Source organism: Ruditapes philippinarum, unplaced genomic scaffold (genome assembly GCF_026571515.1).
Source record: "Ruditapes philippinarum isolate M1 unplaced genomic scaffold, ASM2657151v2 ctg67_1_1_1_1, whole genome shotgun sequence".
In the NCBI taxonomy this organism is placed as follows: domain Eukaryota; kingdom Metazoa; phylum Mollusca; class Bivalvia; order Venerida; family Veneridae; genus Ruditapes; species Ruditapes philippinarum.
The window spans coordinates 435,386-456,539 of NW_026859561.1; the positions used below are offsets into that span (position 1 = coordinate 435,386).

General features: G+C 33.2%; 1 protein-coding gene across 2 annotated transcripts; it reads left to right on the forward strand.

The window, feature by feature from the left end:
* The first annotated feature begins 5,792 nt into the window (after window positions 1-5,792).
* On the forward strand, window positions 5,793-9,973 carry LOC132756973 (uncharacterized). Of its 2 annotated transcripts, XM_060748118.1 has the most exons (5): window positions 5,793-6,269; window positions 6,744-6,816; window positions 7,357-7,424; window positions 7,624-7,687; window positions 7,923-9,973. In XM_060748118.1, the coding sequence occupies exons 4-5, from the start codon at window positions 7,672-7,674 to the stop codon at window positions 9,464-9,466; spliced, it is 1,560 nt and encodes a 519-aa protein (XP_060604101.1). In that variant the 5' UTR covers window positions 5,793-6,269; window positions 6,744-6,816; window positions 7,357-7,424; window positions 7,624-7,671; the 3' UTR covers window positions 9,467-9,973. The 2 variants fall into 2 exon arrangements, with proteins under 2 accessions (XP_060604101.1, XP_060604100.1); XM_060748117.1 differs by having other exon boundaries at window positions 5,793-6,816.
* The last annotated feature ends 11,181 nt before the right edge of the window (window positions 9,974-21,154 follow it).

Here is a 21,154-nt window from a genome sequence, read left to right on the forward strand (position 1 = left end):
TGAATTAAATCAAGTTTTGTTATGAATGATTTAAGTAGTCATTTTGACAGGCATCCAGAATGACGTGACAAGTGACTTCATGATTTCTCATATGATATCCTAGAATTTTTATATACCGGTACAACATAGAAATTTGTTAACATCAGAAATGTTTTAAGTAGTTTCCCTAAATATGATCAACAAGGAAAGGCGGTGTTCAATGAACGCAACCCCTATACGACCCAGCAACAAGAACCGGTGGCAAGCCTTACTAGGACATTCTACCATTTTTCTGAAAGCCTGTATATAAAACAAGTAAGAAAAGAATGGAATATTTTGTTATAAGAGTCTAAAGGCTGAATTTTAACTTTGATATATTATAAAGGATGCAGATGCTCCTATCTAATTGTCTAGATTTTGGGAAAAAACTTCATTTCCAGTTTCAAATGATGAAACCTTAAATGACCTATACCATATGACTTGATTTTATAACCATGTGAACAAGCTTTATCAAAGGTCAGTGACCTTAAAGGTAGTGACATAGAGACAGAAAAACTAATTGTGATCATTAGTTAAGCAAATAAATCCTTAGTAAGGCAATGACCTGTAATAAGTGACCTGTGTCCTGTTAGTGTGAAAGGTGAATATCAAAGAAACCCAAGTAAACAATATTCAAGACAGCATAACTGGTTAAATTGTGTTTAAGTCAATAAGGTTTTTTTCTTTTTCTTAGTATGCTTTTAGTTCAAATGAATGAATATCAATTCAGAATTGATAATGTCCAACATTTAAAATAAAGATAAAGTTGACATTTTTTAGCAAATTTAGTTGAAGGCTTCATTTATACACCTGTAAAAAAGTCGAGCACTCTCCAGATACTTAAAATTGGTTGTTGAAAGCACTGTCATGAGATGATGACTTAATTGAGCTGAGAAATTGTTATTTGATAAGTAGCGATACCACTTGAGTAATAGTAAACCAGTAAATTTACGAGTACTTTATTCTTAACCAAATTATGGAAGCATAAGCAAATGTGTTGTTTTTTACCAAAAATGTAAGTGTTTATAAGTTTGGTGTTGCAGTGTTTACAAAACATTTACTGGTGGATATTTTTGTTAAATGTTGATGATTACCTAACCTACAATGACATTTTATAGCCAAATTTTTAATAACGTGTAATTGCCACATGCCCAGATGATTATAGCCTCAACCCTTCTCATACTACCAGTAAGGCGTCTAATGCGATTATGAGGTAAATTTTGCCACTCTTTGTGCAGAGCTTGTTGCAGGTTGACTGCAGGTGGTTCGTACCATTACCCAAATAAAATTTAAAATTTCAGTTGTAGTCATGTCAAAATTGAGGCAAAATGCAGGATGTGCTTAACTTATCTCCAGACTGGTGTATAATTTTTTTTTTAGGAAAGGAAAGAAATTAACTGTTTCCTGATAACTTTCATTATTGTTAAACTATTATTTATGAATGTTTATCTCTATCTTGAATTAAAGTGCATGCATACTTAAAGGAATAACCCCATAGTTTACTTTTATTTATGTTAACATTTTGTATACGTAGCGAGAGATTACGGATTTTCTGAAAACTGATGTAATATGTACTTCTATGAATTTATATAATCATTTTCTTCTTGGTAAGACAGTATGCACATAGCAAAAAGTCATATCTTGAATGCCCCTGTCAATTATTACAATATATCTGTACATTAAATAGTAATCCTATACATTGTCTGAATGGAACCAACAAAACAGATCAGTAATGATAAAGGAAATTTTACTGTATTCTTTTAGACAGAAACTGAAACTAATTGTCTAAAAATAGTGTTGAATAATTCACCTAGATAAATGCACTTTTACATGTAGAATGGAAATTTAAAATTGAAATAAAAAAAACTTATATCTTTTAAAAGGTAGTACAATTCATTGCCAACATTTAACATTTTTATGACTTTTCCGAAGAAGAAATCTTTTCCGAAGTCTATATTTACTGAAGTATAATTTATTGTTCTACAGAACAACCTTTTAAAATATAACTAAAATCTATAGACTTGCCATTTATCAACAGGTCAAGGTCATTTACCTGAAGAGTAAGATAGTTTCTGGACTGGTCTTCAGTCTAAAACATTTCATGTGTCTATTAGTTTCTACAAAAACACCAAATACAACAATAGCTAAGTAATCCAAATGCAATCTTTTGTTGACCAAAGAATTAACCCATACCATGCTAAATATCTCGAATATGCTGAGGTTGAAGACGGATGTAGAGAATTGTCAGATTATGTATTTTATTTGAACTTTTGCTTTATTTTAAAATTATTAACTACAGTTTGAATGTACTGGTGAATATTGATCAACAGCATAAATTTGATGGTATTGCAATAACAAACTGTACATGCATTCAGTTTAAACAAACAAGTTATTCCCGATTTTTATAAGCTAATGCTTCATCTGTATAAATATACAGTCAACCCGCTTAGCTCAATCTGCATTTTCATCTCCTTATACCAATATCTTTCACCCTTGTGGCTGAGGGGTTGCCTTTAAGAGTTGAGGCATCTGAATTGCAGCCAGCGTTTATAGGTAGAGCATCCGACAGGTTTGCAGGTACAATTCTCAGACAAGGCAGAATTTCAGTGAAACAACTGATCTGTATCATTGACTCTTTGATCATTTACTTCCCACCACTGATGCCTTGTTATAATAAGCTCAAGTGACAAAACAGACCTATGTCATTAGTAAGATTCCACATAATCTGTATTTTCATCTTCTTGTGGCTGAGGGGTTGCCTTTAAGATTTGAGGCATCTGAATTGCAGCCACCGTTTATCCCTGCCTGATTGTAAGAGGCAACTAAATAGGTCAGAATTACTGGAGTCTATGCATCTCTTAGCTCCAGCAGGTGAGGTGGTTTTGTTTTAAGTTTTTAACACCCGAGGTAAGCCGAAGTCATATTTCCAGTGTTTCAGCACCATATGACCAACAATGTGCTGGTGCGACGTAAAACCAAACAAACAAACCACTATTAGTTGCATAGTTTTATGTATTTTGATGCTGAAACTATTTCAAAGTAGAACACAGATTCTGAAAAGTAATGGTTACACTAAATTGTTATAAAACATGACAATGTATGCAATTTTTTAGAATATTTAATCTTTGAACTGTGTCCAAGAAGTTTCTTGTTGATGTCTGGAAAAGGTGAGACAGGTGTTTAACAAAGAAGATTTCTGTCAGAAATTGGGATTGGTGTAATTGAATATAGGCTGTGCACAAACATTACGACAATAATTATTGTTTGTCAGCTTGTAGTTGATGTCAGTGAACATGTTTCTGTTATATATAGTTCTGTGCACTACATGAACTTTGCTAGACATCAAACAATATTGAAAAATTCCTTCAAATCTGAGCAATTAGAGTATGCATGGGCAGTTAATTGTCAATACAGAAAGCTCATTATGCTCAGGAGTTGTCTCCTTTCATTTGAATGTATGTTTAGATATTTCTTATCTCCTGTACTGAATACATTATACATTATTGGGGACAAATACTGTGTTAAAACTACACCACTGTAGTGTGTTTAAGGTTATTTAAGGATTAAAATCAAAAGCAGAACTACAAACATAGTGTTCTGTTGTTTTAGATCACAGACATCGAAAGAAACCCCTGTGTGTCCTTCCTTTATTTCATACATGGTTAAATTCCTGGATAGAACCACTAACTTAGATACAAACATAACAAAATAATATTTGTGATATGCTAATACTTTATTACTTCTCTAAAAGACAAAACATTCTGGCATAAAAGTACATGTTATCCTAAATCTTCATAAATTTTCAATAAAAATTTTAAAATTTCAAGTTAAAATAAAACAGTTGCTTAGTAACTATAAAATAATATGTGTATACAAAATCACAATTAAAAATGAAATGCTGTTAAAATACAAATAATAATAAAAATGTTTACAAAATTGAACTTAAACAAGATGGGCTTTAAATTATGTTCATAGTCCATTGTATTTCAAAATTTATTTGGCAATACTTAATCTTCGTTTCTGGAAGAATGTGATATTTGCTGGAAAAAACAAAAACTATGTAATACTAACACTGCAATAGTTCATATGACACAGTGTGGCTATTTGGTATCAGTATTTCAGATGCATCATATGGCTATTTTCAAATGAGCCGCGTCATGACAAAACCAACATAATGGGTTTGCGACCAGCATGGATCCAGACCAGCCTGCGCATCCGCGCAGTCTGAATAGGATCAGTGCAGTTTGCTATCAGTTTCTCTTATTGTTATAGGGTTTGTGAGGGAACAGCATGGATCCTGATCAGACTGCGCGGATGCGCAGACTGGTCTGGATCCATGCTGGTCTCAAACGCACTATGTTGGTTTTGTCGTGACGCGGCTCAAATCAAGAATTCAATCACCAGTAAATAAAGTAAAAATATGATCAAACTACTTAATCCAAAAGCAATGATTTCTATATTCTAAATTTAATATCAGACAAATAGAGTGGTTTTTATTGTAAGTGTTACTTAAACAGGAGTTTTGGATATTGCTATAGTGTTTTGTTTGGAAGTCAAAATACTACTTTGTTTATATTTTGCACCTCTGACCCAGTAACCTGATTCATGTACTTGACACAAAGTCTCATGATGAGCATTTGTGCCTAAAAAACTTAATTTATGTTATTTGAAAAATTCCTCTATGCACGAAGAAGTTATGGCATGAAAAAGTTTGGACTCATGCACGCACAAACACTGAACACCTATTTTGACAACTACTTGCACCGAGCTCGACAAAAATCATCTGACCACCAAGCATAATACTTCAAAGCATAAGCAAGATACAGTGCGGACAAAGAAATTTTGATATTTTTATTTGACCTTTCTCCTCTTATGACCTTGACCTTAATTTTTGGCAAGACAACTCAACTCAATTTGTTCCAAGTTATATTATAATCCATCCATGTATATAGAAGTTATACTAGAAAATGAATGTTTTATTTTCTTATCTGACCTTTGACTCCTATGTGTGACACTCGGCCTCACTATGGAGATTATTTGGCAGAGTTACATTAAAATCCTTCTACACATGTAGAAGTTACATTCCAGTCACAGGTTTTGCACTGACCCCCACACTTACGAACTTTCGCTATACGTATATGCAGTATTTCGATAGAGCGGAAGTCAGTACGCGAGCATGCGCTTTGCCATATCTCGTTCAGTTACCGCTCACGTTTTAAACTCGGTTGCTATGAAGCGACACTAAGCGTACATGGCTTTTACAACTAAAATATCAGACAAACACATTAAAACAATACACAAAAACTACACATAGTTGTTTTCTATATTAATAACTGATAGTCAAACAAATATCTCAATATTCTTACCGATTTAATGTATTGTTTACATGTGATGACAGCAACGCTGTGTGTTAGATTACTTTCGGTTCAGAAAATTCATTTGTTTACCATCAAAACTCATATGTTTACCATAGGAACCATATATAGATAGAAAGCAAATTAAACAAAGGTAAAGAAAAAATTGTCCGTTTCTGAACAAAAATTCAAATAAATAAATACAAAGTCTTTTTGAAAGGTCCCTTCTTTAAGTTCATTTGAAAGGGGAATAATTTGGTTGGATTTTAGACAGGGAAACAGGGAGTTATCTTTCATAGCTAGGGAATATGGCCAACTGAAATCATGCAAGCAAGTTTGTAAGTGCCCCATGTGTGACCTTGACCTTTGAGCAGCAGACCTAGGTTTTGTGTGTGACACACCACCTTATTATGGTGAACATTTGTACCAATCAAATTATTTTGTAATCCTTCAAAGAATGGGCAAGATATGAACCGGACAAATCCGGATGCACAGATGGTTGTCAAAAAACCTATCATGTGACAGAGGTGCAAAATGTAACAGCACTATACAGAGAAATGAAAGCACTAATAGTCTAGTAAAAATAAAATATGACCCAGAACTAATTGCAAAAGTTTTGAATCTTTGTTCATTGAATAGGTCTGGTATATATATATGTCAGAAAAAAAGTTGCACATATAACTCTGTGCACAACTTTTTTTACAAGCGTTCAAAGTTCACGAATTTTAACTTTATATTTTAAGACCCGAACTGTACACCATACACGCAGTTTTTTCCTATGACGTAACAATATTACGTAGGCACGCGCGTCATTGAAAACTTGTCATATGATTTCGTGAAACTTCCGTCGAAAAATAAATATCATTTTTCATCAACAATAGCGTTTGGATGGCAAAGGTAAGTTTGTTTTGTGTATTTTACATTTACTTTTATCATTTATGCCTTTTTACTTTCACAATAAGTGCCGTAGTTAAATATAACTACGATTTTATGCTAAATATTTTTGGAAATAAACAGCAAACCAAGATCACCGATAAATCTTAGGAATTGAATTTATTCTGTTCCTAAAATAAACGAAATATATATATATTTTTAAGAAGACGATGTTAATAAGACATATTTAATATGAAAACTTTGTATTTTCGACATTATATTGTTACTTTGAAATGAACAGATTTCACGATTTTTTAATCTACGGAAGACAAGACGGGACATAATTTACGTCGTGAATATGCATCTTTTTATTATAACAAGGTATTTTTATTGTATATAAAACAATATTCAGATTTATATATAAATTTATATTTAGATATATATTTTGCATAACTTAACATGTAAATGTACATAAATAAAATCAATACTTAATTTCAGAAAGGAAATCCATGATTTACACACCAACGGTCCTATGATGATAATCCAATGTTCAGCTCTCTCTTGTATCAAGGTGAGTCATACTTTAAGTATTATCTATGCACAATTTCTATCTTTAATATATGTACAATGTTTGTTTTAACTTGTTCTTTTTTTAATATGTCTTTATGTGAAATGAACCTGACACCAGCAGCTCTTCTTAGGAAATTTGCAAAATCGCCCCCGAGCTTTCATACTACGTGATTGCCCGGAACATATAATACATTCCTTATATGTTAACCTTACTTGGTCTGTTGTGATTGTATAACTTATTGATTTAATTAATATTTCAAAAATGCAAAGTATAACATAGTACGGATATGTTTTGTTATTGCCTTCATTTAACACCTATGGAAAGTAATGCCAAATATTCGAATCGTTCTTTTCCATTGGCCAAATGGCGTCACGCTTTAGCAATCAAAGTCGAAAAATGAAATGAACGATTATGCCATTTTGAGTATCGGTTCATGCAAAATATACTTGTTTCTTTTAAATACAAAGTTAATATGCTGATATAAATATATTGCTAAATTCATACACGATTTCTCACAAAATATGTCTTTTATTTCTATAGATGATACATGCCACATTACCAAACCATGCTCATGGAACGAACAATGATATGAAGGGCGTTGATTTTCGGTATGTTTATACTGACTACGGTTTATTAAATTAATAAATACTCATGACATTTTCTCTGTAAATGATTTAATATACACATGCTGGCCATTAAGTTTTCGGACAAAGGTTCAATGTGTGTTAAACCCAGGGAAATGACATAGGCTATTTAAGGTAAGCTGAAATAAATACACATTTTATACTGAATATTTCGTTTTTTCAGAAACCTGTTGTGCATTTCTGATTCCGGCATCTACAATTAGATATCAACATGGCAAAGTCAACAGGTATATTTTGTCTTTACAAATGATGGTTTATACCTTAATTCATCATCTTCCGATAATGTGCAAATAATGGTCTGAATACTAAGAAAATAAATGCACAAACATATAAAATAAATATTTCATAAATTATATACCGTATATTCATATTTTGCACTACATAATACTATTGTAACAGCTAAATAATGCATATACAAAAGAATAATATATGCAGATATGTAGATTTAAACTATGCTTTCAGATACTACGGCGTGTGTATTTTGTGCACAGGATATCCAGAATGGGTCCCAAATTGTCACTCTCAGAGAGAAGGGAAGCAACAGTATAAACCATGCCAGCGATCTGAGGAATTCAAGTATACGAACAATTCCAGGCCAAATTGTGCACCAAGACTGTAGACGGGATTTTATTCACAATAGAAACATTTCAAATAGTTCCAATGTTAAGTGTAACCAAGTTGAAAGGCCTTTAAGATCAAATGATAACTTTGCTTTTAAGTTTAATTGCTTATTCTGTGGTAAGCTTGCTAAAGTTGCATCTGGTAAACGTAGTTTAGATGTTTATCCTGTAAGAAGTTTTGATTTTCAGGAAACAATACAACTCAAATGTTCTGAGAGAAACGATTCGTGGGGAAATGTTGTTTTAAACAGACTGTCGTCAGTTTTGGATTTGCCAGCGGCTGATGCAATATATCACCAGACATGTAACGTCAACTTCCGAACTGGAAAACATATTCCAAAACTGTTTATGGATGGTGAACCATCAGTCAAAAAGAGTCCCGGAAGACCGGAAGACAAAGCTGTACAAGTCGCATTTCAGAAAGTTGCATGCTATTTAGAGGAAAATGTTGATGTCCTTATTCGTCTACAAGACCTCGTGCAGGTAATGTCCAACAGCTGTGGGGAAAAGGCATACTCTGGAAAGCATTTAAAGAAGAAACTCAAAGATCATTTTCAAGACTCCTTGATAATTACTTCGTGTGAAGGAAAAGATGACTTGATATCCTTAAAAGAAACAGCTTCATCTATTTTACATACATTTTACAAGACACAAAGAAGTGAATCCGAAGAGGAACAGAAAAATATTATAATTGAAACGGCAGCAAAATTGATACAACGTGAAATTTGCGATGTTAAGGTTTCAAAGGAATACTATCCATCCTTTGCTGATGTATCTTCAGTTGACAAAAACTTGAATTATGTCTCAGACAGTCTGCGGTTGTTGCTTCAACATATATTTCCTGGAAAGGATATTGCTATGAAAACGGCTGCTATAGGACAAGCCATAATGCAAGCTTGCAGACCTAGAGCATTGATGTCACCTCTCCAAATTGGCCTTGGAGTACAGCTTCACCATCACTTTGCATCAAGGTTTTTGATTGATACACTTTTCAACATGGGGTTTTGTTCTTCGTATCCCGAAGTCATGAAATTTCAAATGAATGCCGCTGCAACGCTCAATACTGGCATTGCTTCATATTTTCCAGGAAGATTTTTACAGTTTTGTGCTGATAATGTTGACCATAACATAAGAACATTAGATGGGCATGGAACATTTCATGGCATGGGTATAATTGCTTGCACTGCTCCTGGATCAAATGTTAGTGTTCCAATTCCAAGAAAAGAAGTTACCTACCAAGAAATCACTGATCTTGGAAGAATTCAGATTAAGTTCTTCCATCAATATAAATCTGAACAAATGCAAATGGTTCAATTTGAATCGCTGTCACAAAAAGAGGAAATTAGCATTTGTGGAGCTTTTGACACTTTTTCTAAAGTTATTTAGCCATTGAAACCATCGAGACCTTCCTGGTCAGGATGTATGCAGTTGTACGATACGAGCACAAGTTCAGTGTTTCCAGGGAAATCAGGGATATCATTTCTCCCAATGATCGAGTCCAAGTGATTTGACTTGCATTTATTCCCCACTTTCCTTCATATGTGATCTATCTCGAAAGTATGCTGTCACGCCAGTCCTTACGTTTGATCAACCGCTATTCCAGAAGGCAACACATATCCTCAACTCCAGTAGTCATGACTTAGGTGGAAATGTCGTATTAAGATTAGGAGCATTCCATACTGAGATGAGTTTCTTGGGCACTACATTGTATTGGTAATTTGATGTCTGGTTCAGGATTACAAGTCATGATGCAAAATGTTTATGCACCAAATGAAGTAACACATATGCTAACGGGCAAGGCCGTTGCACGGGCGACTCGATGTCATTTTCTGCTTGATACAGCATTACATGCAATACTGATGTCTAAATTATAGACACACAACCGCCTAACAAACTAGAATCATTTGAAGAGTCACTAGATACACGAACTGATTCCAGACGTTGTTCTGAAGACACAGCGATAGAACTTGAAATTTCTAAATTACATGTCGCTAATGACGACACAAAACATATACACACGGATATCCAGACTGAACTTGTTAGTTTGTATGAAGATTTGATATTTGGTAATGTACAGAAACAAGATGTTTGTCACTCAACATGTTTACAAACAATAGAAACCAAATTTACTGAAGCAAAGGAAATCATGAGTTCTAATAGAACTTGCAAACTGTGGTTTCAGTACATGGAAATGATATCCATTTTGCAAAGTTTCATACGAGCAGAGCGGACAGGGAACTGGTTAGAACATCTGCAGTCTCTCCAACAAATGTTACCATACTTTGCAGCTGCTGGTCACTCGTTCTACCTTCGATCCGCATATATATACCTACAGAACATGAAATCGTTGAATAGCACACATCCTGATGTACACAGTGCTTTTTTGAAAGGTTGTCATGTTGTGAGAAGAAATGATAGATATTGGGGCGGAATCTCAACCGATCTCACAATTGAGCAAGTTTTGATGAGATCATTAAAAACATCGGGTGGTCTTACCCGAGGTCGAGGAATGACCGAATCACAAAGGACAACTTGGCTTATGTCAATGCCCGCCACAGCACAAATGAATGCTGCTATGCAAGAATTTACAGAAACAGGATATAAAACCAGTGAACAACACAAGGAAGAGGGCAACGCTCGTTCAAAAAAAGATGAAACGGACGTCACTGAATTCATAAATTTTCTTCAAATTCACAATCCATTTAATGAAACATCTACATCATTGAGGCACATAGAAACTTGTGTTACTGCCGATGGAAGGGTGAATTGTGATAATGCAAAATAAATTGGAAATAATATTCTTAAAGACATGGTTGGAAAAGATTTTGAAGGTTATTCATTCAAAAAATCAAAACAAGCTGTAACCATGAATGAAAAGTCTTCAATCAAGGTACTTGGTGAGCCAGTTGTCATTGATCCACAGTTGCTGTTTCAAAGATTAATTACTGCTGCTCGATTTGTTGATGGTGATGTATCAAGTGTTTTTCAATATGAACTTAGTAGTATTCCATCTGCCTTGTTTGACAACACAGGACTTCCTAGAGAGGCTAACAAAGCTGCACTTGCTGACGCATTATGGAATTTTGGAAAATTTACAAATCCGGTCCAATTAGATGACATTGCCTCTGAAAATGTGCATGTACTTGACGGCGGCTCGCTTCTTCAGAAGATTCCTTGGGAAAAAGGTTCAACAATTGAAAATGTCTGCAAGCAATATTATTCCTACATCTCTAAAAGGTATGTCAATCCTACAGTCGTTTTTGACGGTTACATGGACCATTCTATAAAAGATGTTGCTCATCTTAGGCGTATGAAAGGCGAAGTTGGTACAAAGGTTGTGTTCGGTTATAACACACCACTGAAAATGAAAAAAGATATGTTTCTGAGAAATGAGGAGAACAAACAAAACTTCATTTTTTATCTTGGTAATTATTTGGAACAAAGAGGCATTATTATACGCAATTCACATTCTGATGCAGACTTTCTGATTGTTCAAACAGCTGTTGAATATTCTAAAACGAAAACAACGTATGTTATCGGTGAAGACACAGACTTGCTTGTCCTCTTATTGTTTCATGTCTCGTCAGATTCGAAGAATGTATATTTCAGATCAGACAACAATTCGATTCGTCTGAAAACCCAAAAGGTGTGGGATATTCAAAACACACAAAATGTGATTGGAATAGAGATTTGTAATCTCCTACCATTCCTGCACGCTTTCTCTGGTTGTGACAGTACTTCACGAATATACAACATCAGCAAACCGGCATGTCTTAAAATAATGTGTAAAGATGAAGTGTTCCGGCAAAATGCTGCAATATTTCATTCTTCAACAAACAAAGAAGAAATTGTTACAGCTGGTGAAAATGCCATGAAGATTTTGTATGATGGGGCTAGGGAGATAAATTTGAACAGACTGAGATTTCACAAATTTGTAAGTAAAACCATGTCAAGTTCATCTGTTATTCAAGTTCAAAGCCTTCCACCTACATCTGATGCTGCGGCGCAACACTCTATGCGGTCCTATTTTCAAACACAAACATGGATTGGAAATGATAAATTAGATCCAACTGAATGGGGATGGGAACTTCTTGAAGGACGTCTTGTACCAACAAAATCTACACAACCCGCTGCTCCAGATTTTCTTTTAAATATTATCAGATGCAATTGCAAAAAAAATTGCGACTCTAAGAGATGTACCTGTCGCAAACATGATCTCGAATGTTCTGTTGGATGTGGAGAATGTCATGGTATTAGCTGTTCAAACTGTCGGTCTATTTCAGATATTGATTTTGCAGACATGGAAGACTAGATCTGGTTTCGACACAATTCTCTTAGAACATAGTTATCAATTGTACCTGTTTTGTATTGAAATGTATTCATAGTTTGTGTTATTATTAGCAATGTACATCCATCTGGCATCTTGTTTGTACATAAGCAATAGGGGTTCTACTTTAAATTATTCATATAAAACTTTGCAGACAAATACAAAAATAGAAAAATAATTTGAAATTTATAGAATATAGTACCATTTGATGTGGATTACAAGCATGACAATAACCCTACCATATACTCAAAGTGATTTAAGAGTACTTATCGATGTGACAAGCACGTAGTTCTTGTGAATGAGCTAGCCTGTATATACATGTTCTTTATATTAATGTATTGTTGCTTGCCAAATTAGGTAGCTCTTCGAGACATTAGAAATATAGTTTTATTCCGTGTGTAATGTCAAATTTCAACAAATGACACTTAAATGTATATACTACAATTTCTCCATGGTGTTTTGGTAATTGTTACTCGCTCTAAATTATACCTACTTGTTGTTGTTCATTTTTTACTTGAAACAAACAAATCATTCAAATTGCGTTAGATGTTCAGAATGTTAGCTAAAAAAGTTTACCTGAATTATTCAACGTTTATCTAAACACAAAACTTACAATACATAATGTATGTATGTCCTTTTTAATTCATATGAATACAGTTGACATAATTTACAAAGTATTTCTTCATGCATAAATATGTCATTATGTATTGTTTTAACTGTATATATGCATGAAATGGATGATTTGCTGCTTATATATCGAAATTTGACTGGTTGAAATTTTTAACATAAAGTGGGTGGGGTAATTTGACCCCACTTTATCATAAAATTGCCTATGAAAAAATGTTTTTAATGTAAATTATATGTATATTTTTGAATTAACATGGACAGAAATTTGTTTGTATGAAGCTTGCATGTAATAAATATGTTTAACTTATATATGGAAGAGTTTTTTTTAGTATCATCGGAAAATAATAAGTTACACGGATTTCATAACTGAAATTTATAGGTGTCAACTTGAAAGTTAAAAAAATCACACTTCCCCTTCAGCAAAAGAGTGCAACTTTTTTCCTAATATCAAGCAGATATGGTACCATCATAAAATATCAAAACAAAAACTTTTGCAATTAGTTCTAGGTTAGCTTGATTTTCGGGCTAATTTGACTGGACTATAAACAATTATAGACATGATGCTTCATCACCCAATAAAGTAACAATTTTACTATGAAAGCTAAGAAAAAATGCAAACAAAACGGTCACTGTAAATGATATTCTTATGATATTAAACAAGGTAAATGTAATTTTCCCTTCGAATTAATGACATTTGCATTCCGATCAACTTAAATGCAAAATAAAATGTGCACTTTATTTTTCCAGAATATCTGAGAATCCACATTAGGAATATTGTCAATTTTTGGTGTCATTTTAAAGTATGTTCATTTATCTTTTCAACTGATGTACTTAAGTAACCTTTTATTTTGCTTTAGTGAATGTCACATAGAGGTACATTAGAGGTCAAAACCAAAATAAACAAAAATACAAAAGTTTTCTTGTGTTGATTTTCGTTAATTCTACCAAAAGGTTAAAACATTTTGCATTGTCCTTTCGGTCTTACAACTTCCACAACAGCCCTACTAATTGAGATAATATAAAGCCTCATAAGGTTTGCTAGAAGTTTGTTCCATTGCAATGTTAAGGTGCTTTAAATTAGTGACAGCATGCCTTGACCTGACCAAGAGCATCCAAAATGTGCTCAATGGGGTTTTAGTTTGGTGATAGAGACGGCCAGGGCAAAAGTTTATTCCATTAACATAAACAAGAGGGCCATGATGGCCCTGAGGTCGCTCACCTGTATATAGGACCCCCCAACCACCACCCCCCCCCCCCCCAACGTTGCAGAGCCAATTTAACCCAAGGGCTTTTATTTGCACAAACTTGGTAGACACCCATAAGAAGATGTTTCATGCTAAACATTTAAGCTCTAGCTCATTGGGCTTTTTAAAAGAAGATTTTTTTTAAGTTTTTACTATACATATATAGTTAAAAACAATGACACCCCTGGGGCCGGGCCAGTTTTGACCCCAGGGCTTTTATTTGAACAAACTTTGTAGACACTTACTAGAAGATGTTTCATGCTTAATATCTAAACTCTAGCTATTTGGGTTTTTTCAAAGAAGATTTAAAGTTTTGCTAAAACACATATAAAGAAAATCAATGACCCCGGGGCGGGGCCAATTTTGACCCCTGGGCTTGTATTTGAACAAACTTGGTAGACACCTATTAGAACATGTTTGATGCTCAATATCTTAGCCATAGCTCTTTGAGTTCTTTAAAAGAAGATTTTTTTAAGTTTTTACTATATGCATATAGGGAAAATCAATGACCCCCCGGGCGGGGCCAATTTTCACCCCAGGGCTTTTATTTGAACAAACTTGGTAGACACCCATTAGAACATGTTTCATGCTAAAAATCTTAGCTCTAGCTCTTTGGGTTCTTTAAAAGAAGATTTTTTAAGTTTTTACTATATGCATAAAGGGGGAAAATCAATGACCCCCCCGGGGCGGGCCAATTTTGACCCCAGGGCTTTTATTTGAACAAACTTGGTAGACACTAACTAGAAGATGTTTCATGCCAAATATCTAAGCTCTAGCTCTTTGAGTTCTTTAAAAGAAGATTTTTAAGTTTTTACTATATGCATATAGGGAAAATCAATGACCCCCTGGGCGGGGCCAATTTTCACCCCAGGGCTTGTATTTGAACAAACTTGGTAGACACCCATTAGAACATGTTTCATGCTAAATATCTTAGCTCTAGCTCTTTGGGTTCTTTAAAAGAAGATTTTTTAAGTTTTCACTATATGCATATAGGGAAAATCAATGACCCCCCGGGGCGGGGCCAATTTTGACCCCAGGGCTTTTATTTGAACAAACTTGGTAGACACTCACTAGAAGATGTTTCATGCCAAATATCTAAGCTCTAGCTCTTATGGTTTTTTAAAAGAAGATATTTAAAGTTTTTTCTTTCGGTTGCCATGGCAACCAGAGTTTTGCATGGAATTAAATTCTTTGAACAATTTTTAAAGGTGACCACCAAAGGAACATTCCTGTGAAGTTTGGATGAAATTGGCTTAGTGGTTTATGAGGAGATGTCATTTAAAGTAAAAGTTTACGGACGGACGGACGACGGACGGACGCCAGACGAAAAGCGATCACAAAAGCTCACCCTGTCACTTTGTGACAGGTGAGCTAAAAACCATCACCAAAGTGTCACTACACTCACTACACTGACCTTCTGAAGGTCATGGCATAGGTTTATATGCTGGTTGAAATTTTAAAACTTTCAAGTGACATATGTATATGTGCCAATGAATGTCAAGGTAACAAGTTGTACCACATTAGCAAAATAAGCTATTGTGCCTATAACATAAAAACAAGCCATATTAGAGTGATTTCTTGTAGCGACCATTATTGCTTGATGGTTAATTTCAAAACTGTACCAATTGTATAATAAAATGTTCCAAAAAAGGAAAAGTGCACACTTTCTTTTGTGTCTCAGTATATATATGTAATAGTTACAGCAAATAACATGAAATAAAAATATTCCTAATTTTATGTAAAAACACCTAACTAAAGAAAATACACAATTTATCTACATACGTTATTAATGTTAACGTCTAATTCCAGTAAATCACAATGTCCAATACAATAAAATTTCTTATTCAAGAAAATAGAAATCGAAGTATTAAACATATTATTTTAGAAAACACATTGTTCATAAATGTAAATGCATAAATCAAAGTAAATGACAACAGGTTCAAGTAAATGCATAATTTAAGTAACGCCTACATTAATAATTTAAGTAAACATGATAAAAGTTAACACCTTAAGTTACAATTCCAATTGCAATAAACAGTAGAAATACACTTTTCTTGCTGATAACAACAGAAGCAATATAAACCAAACTTTGACTAGAAATCCTGATTTATTCTAAATGATTAGCCGCCTTAAGTCGAAATATACAAAATATATTTTTAATAGAAAAATATAGTTATAGCTCTCACCATTAAAACAATAATCTCAAATTCTTTATCTTTTTTTCATTAAAAACTGTAAAATATATCACTCCCAAATTCAAAACTATATACATGTACTAATAAATATAAAGTAACAAAAGATTCATAGTGGCCCTAGATCAAACACCTATGATATAATGCTAGAAAAGGTCACAATCCTTCAATCAAGAAAAGGTCAAAAATCTTCGATCAGTGCAGAAATATTGTATTTATTAAGATCACATTAGGTCCACCATCAGATGGTCTGGAATTTATTTTCTTTAAGTGCTTTATCAAACATTTACATTACCTAACATCACTTCTGCTAATCGTCCAACATCTTTTTTTATCTGTCTTCAACTACCAGAAAGGTGCTACGTTTTGACTGGTTGGTATATTTAACGCTTTCGTTCATAAGTTAACTGTGGTAGTGACAATAACTGAACATATCTGAAAGGCGCTACAGTCTAAATATTAACAATCGACAATAGACGGTAGCAAACTCCAAGATGGAGATTTACATCATTCAAAAAAGAGGTCCTGGTGACCTCGAAATCTGCGGATCTGCAGAAAATTGGCATCCCTGTATAGGGAGATAGAACTGTTGTTCCTAAAGAAATAAGATATCATGTCTTAGATAGCATTCATGAAGGTCACTTGGGTTTTAATAAGAGCCATGCTAGAGCTCATCCAACTGTGAGGTGGCCAGGGATTAAGAGATGTTCAGGAGAAAGTTCATTCATATGACTTCAGTCAAATTGCAGTAGATTTGTATGATAAGTAAATTTTTTCTTTATGAAGAACAAAGCCAAATTTACCATCATGAATCATCGTGAAAACAATGTATGGTAAATAATTTGACATAGGAACTTATAATTAGATGTATCGCTTAATTAAACAAGAGGGCCATGATGGCCCTGAAATCGCTCACCTGTATATAGACCCCAAGGACCGGTCCAATTTTAAACCAGGGGCTTTTATTTGAACAAACTTGGTAGACACCCATTAGACATGTTAGATAATGTTTCATGTTAAATATCTAAGCCCTATCTCTTTGGGGTTTTTAAAAAACGATTTTTTTCAATTTTAACTATACACATATAGGGAAAAACAATGACCTCTGGGCGGGGCCAATTTTGACCCCAGGGCTTTTATTTGAACAAACTTAGTAGACACTCACTAGAAGATATTTCATGCTTGGTATCTTAACACTGACTCTTTGAGTTTTTCAAAGAAGATTACTAGAAATCAATGAACCCAGGGCCGGGCCAATTTTAACTATAGGGCCCGTATTTGAACAAATTTGGTAGACACTTATTAGAAGATGTTTCATGCTAAATATCTTAGCTCTTAGGATTTTTAAAAGAAGACTTATAAGTTTTTACTATATACATAAAGGGAAAAACAATGACCCCCTGGGGCAGGGTCAATTTTGACCCCAGGGCTTTTATTTGAACAAACTTGGAAGACACTGACTAGACAATGTTTCATGTCAAATATTTAAGCTCTAGCTCTATCGGTTTTTTAAAAGAAGATTTTATTAAGTTTTTTCTTTCGGTTGCCATGGCAGTCATTGAATTTAATATTTTGAATTTACTGGCCCGAATTCCAGTCTTAATCCAGAATTTATTCTACCATACATTGAACTAAATTTTCTTAAAATTAACACTGGCCCAAACTAATATTTACTGGCCATGGGCCACCGAGCAAGTGCTAAATTCTATGACTGCCATGGCACCAGAGATCTGCATGGAATTAAATTCTTTGAACAATTTTTAAAGTTGACTACCAAAGGAACATCTTTCCTGTGAAGTTTAGATGAAATTGGCTTAGCTGTTTATGAGGAGATGTCGTTTAAAGTAAAAGTTTACAAACGGATGACAGACGCCGGACAAAAAGCGATCACAAAAGCTCACCATGTCACTTTGTGACAGGTGAGCCTAAAAGTGTCATGGTCATTTGTTACAACTATATAAAAAGATGTGAAAACCTTAAAAAAAAACTTTTTATAAATTTTATCAAGAAAGATGAATGTAATAATCTGATTTTCTGATTCTCGTTATACGAAAGTTTATCAAAGGGTAAGTATATCAAAATTCTTGTTCCTTAACATATTTTCGAATCCAGGAATTGAGCACAAAAACACTTAAAGATCCTGTATGATTTGAGATAGATATTGTACCTGTGTGTATACCACTCTTACAATAAATTATATAAGTTATACCATATTACTGTATGTTTATAATTATGCAAATACAACAAGTTTCAAACATCAAAGAATATGTAAAATGTGTACTGCAAATATTTGTGCACATAATATGTAATCAATAAATTATATGCATTCATTTCTTATTGGAAAATTTGACTTAGAATTAATAGAAAATAAATTTCTAATTACCTCCCTTTATTTAGATGGAATGTTAAATTCGGTAACATCTTTATAAATAATGCTTATTGGAACTTACAATATTGACAAATCTTAATTTGAGCATCATATTTATGAAATAAAACCATAAAAAAATCGTGTTACAGGATCTTTAATTATAATACATCATTATATAAATTCAAAACAATAATGAACAAAAAATACATACAAAACCAATAAACAGACCTTATGTCATACATGAAACAGTAAAATGAAACTACTTATATACAATAACTGTAAATTAAACTAGAAAAGGTACTTAAAATGTAAAACATATTAACTAAAAATACAGCTAAAATCTAATTGACTACTATGTATTTTCTTGAAACAAACAATAACAAAACATCACCAAAACCATTTTTCTTGAGTAACAACCCATTCTTAATATAAAAGAAAAAGTTTCCCATAACATAACAATTTTTTAAAAATAACAGAAACAAAACATGAAAATCAACTAACACTGACCGTAAAACTTATCACATCACAATTAACGTGTACATGTAATAGCCCTATAACACATGCTAATTAACATACATTGTATCCTTAACACATTATCACACATAACAGCCCTATAAAACATGATAATTATCCCACATAACAGCCCTATAACACATGATAATTATCCCACATAACAGCCTATAACACATGATAATTATCCCACATAACAGCCTATAACACATGATAATTATCCCACATAACAGCCCTATAACACATGATAATTATCCCACATAACAGCCTATAACACATGATAATTATCCCACATAACAGCCCTATAACACATGATAATTATCCCACATAACAGCCTATAACACATGCTAAATATCATGTCAGCCCTATAGAATATGCTTAAACACCACACATATAACAGCCCTATAACACATGCTAATTATCACACATAACAGCCCTATAACATATGTTACTTATACAAAGGTACATGTATTTGAAGAAAAATGACTAAATAATAACATTTAAGAATGTATCTTTTGATACAGGGTGTGACAGTAAGTTTGCACACTTATTATATACTCTTTATTTCCGCCTTATCTAACGAAATATTTTTATATCTAATGAAACATTTTTTATAAAACACAAGTTACCATAAAACTATATTGTTTTCATAATCATATGGTGAATTGTCGAAAGAGTTATTACATAGAATATCTCTGTAATTTAACACACAAGAAAATTATACATAAACAGAATAAAATGTTTCGGCACAAAATATTATGTCCTATTAAGTAGGATTTTAACTGTCAAGCAATGATTTTGTTCATGTGCTATTCCCTCATAGGGAAATATAATAGCATATTTCTTTCATACATGCAATTTGGTACTATTAATTTTCGAACAATATTTTTGCAGCAGGTATATTGCTTTGCACACTTCAAAGCAAGTAGAAATCAGATCAGTTTTCAAAATTGTAGGATATGGTATATGTAGGCTTAGTTTTCATTTGTAAATAATAGCATTAAACGATTTGCCAGTTTTAATAATGTTTATTGTTAGTGTCACACCCTGATATAAAAATCTAACATCAAAACAAGCATTTGATAGTATTGAGGGCAATACAGTAGTCCCCTACCGGTCCCTCAAAAAGTTCTTTAATTGTCATACACTCCTGTGTATTGCCATTTATAATGAATTTGAGGATGAAGTCTGTATTTGAAAATATCAACCACAAAACATAATAAAATAAGTTTGTCTATATCACAGTAATGTGTTAAGTTTCCATGCTTAGTAAGGAAATTATGTTTATACAACCTTGTCATATTATTACGATGTGGGATTTTAAAGTAAATCCTATAAGGAATGAAGAAGTTGGAGTGAAAATACCAGTTTCTCGAAAAAATCTAAGTTCAAGGGGGACATAATTCTGGAAATAGTCTTGCTAGAGTATTTAACCTTCTCAAAAAATGTCGAGTGATAATAAGAAACATATATATGAAGTTTGAAGTAGATACATTAGGAAATAAAGAAGTTATTTAAAAAAGACAACATTTTTTCCCCTAAAAAATCTAAGTTCAAGGGAGGTAATACTGATATTTTTTGTGCTAGAGTTATAAACCTTGTCACATATGATATGGTTGATGACCAGAAACTTATATTTAAAGTTTGAGGTAAACACCTTAAGAAATAAAGAACATATAGTGAAAAAGCTGAAAAATTTAAATCAGAAATCTTGAAATTCAGGCTATTTGTTGCCATAGCAACCAGAATTTTTCAAACATAGGAAGAAAAGAAAAAGATGTGCATAATCTCCAGACTGCCATCTAC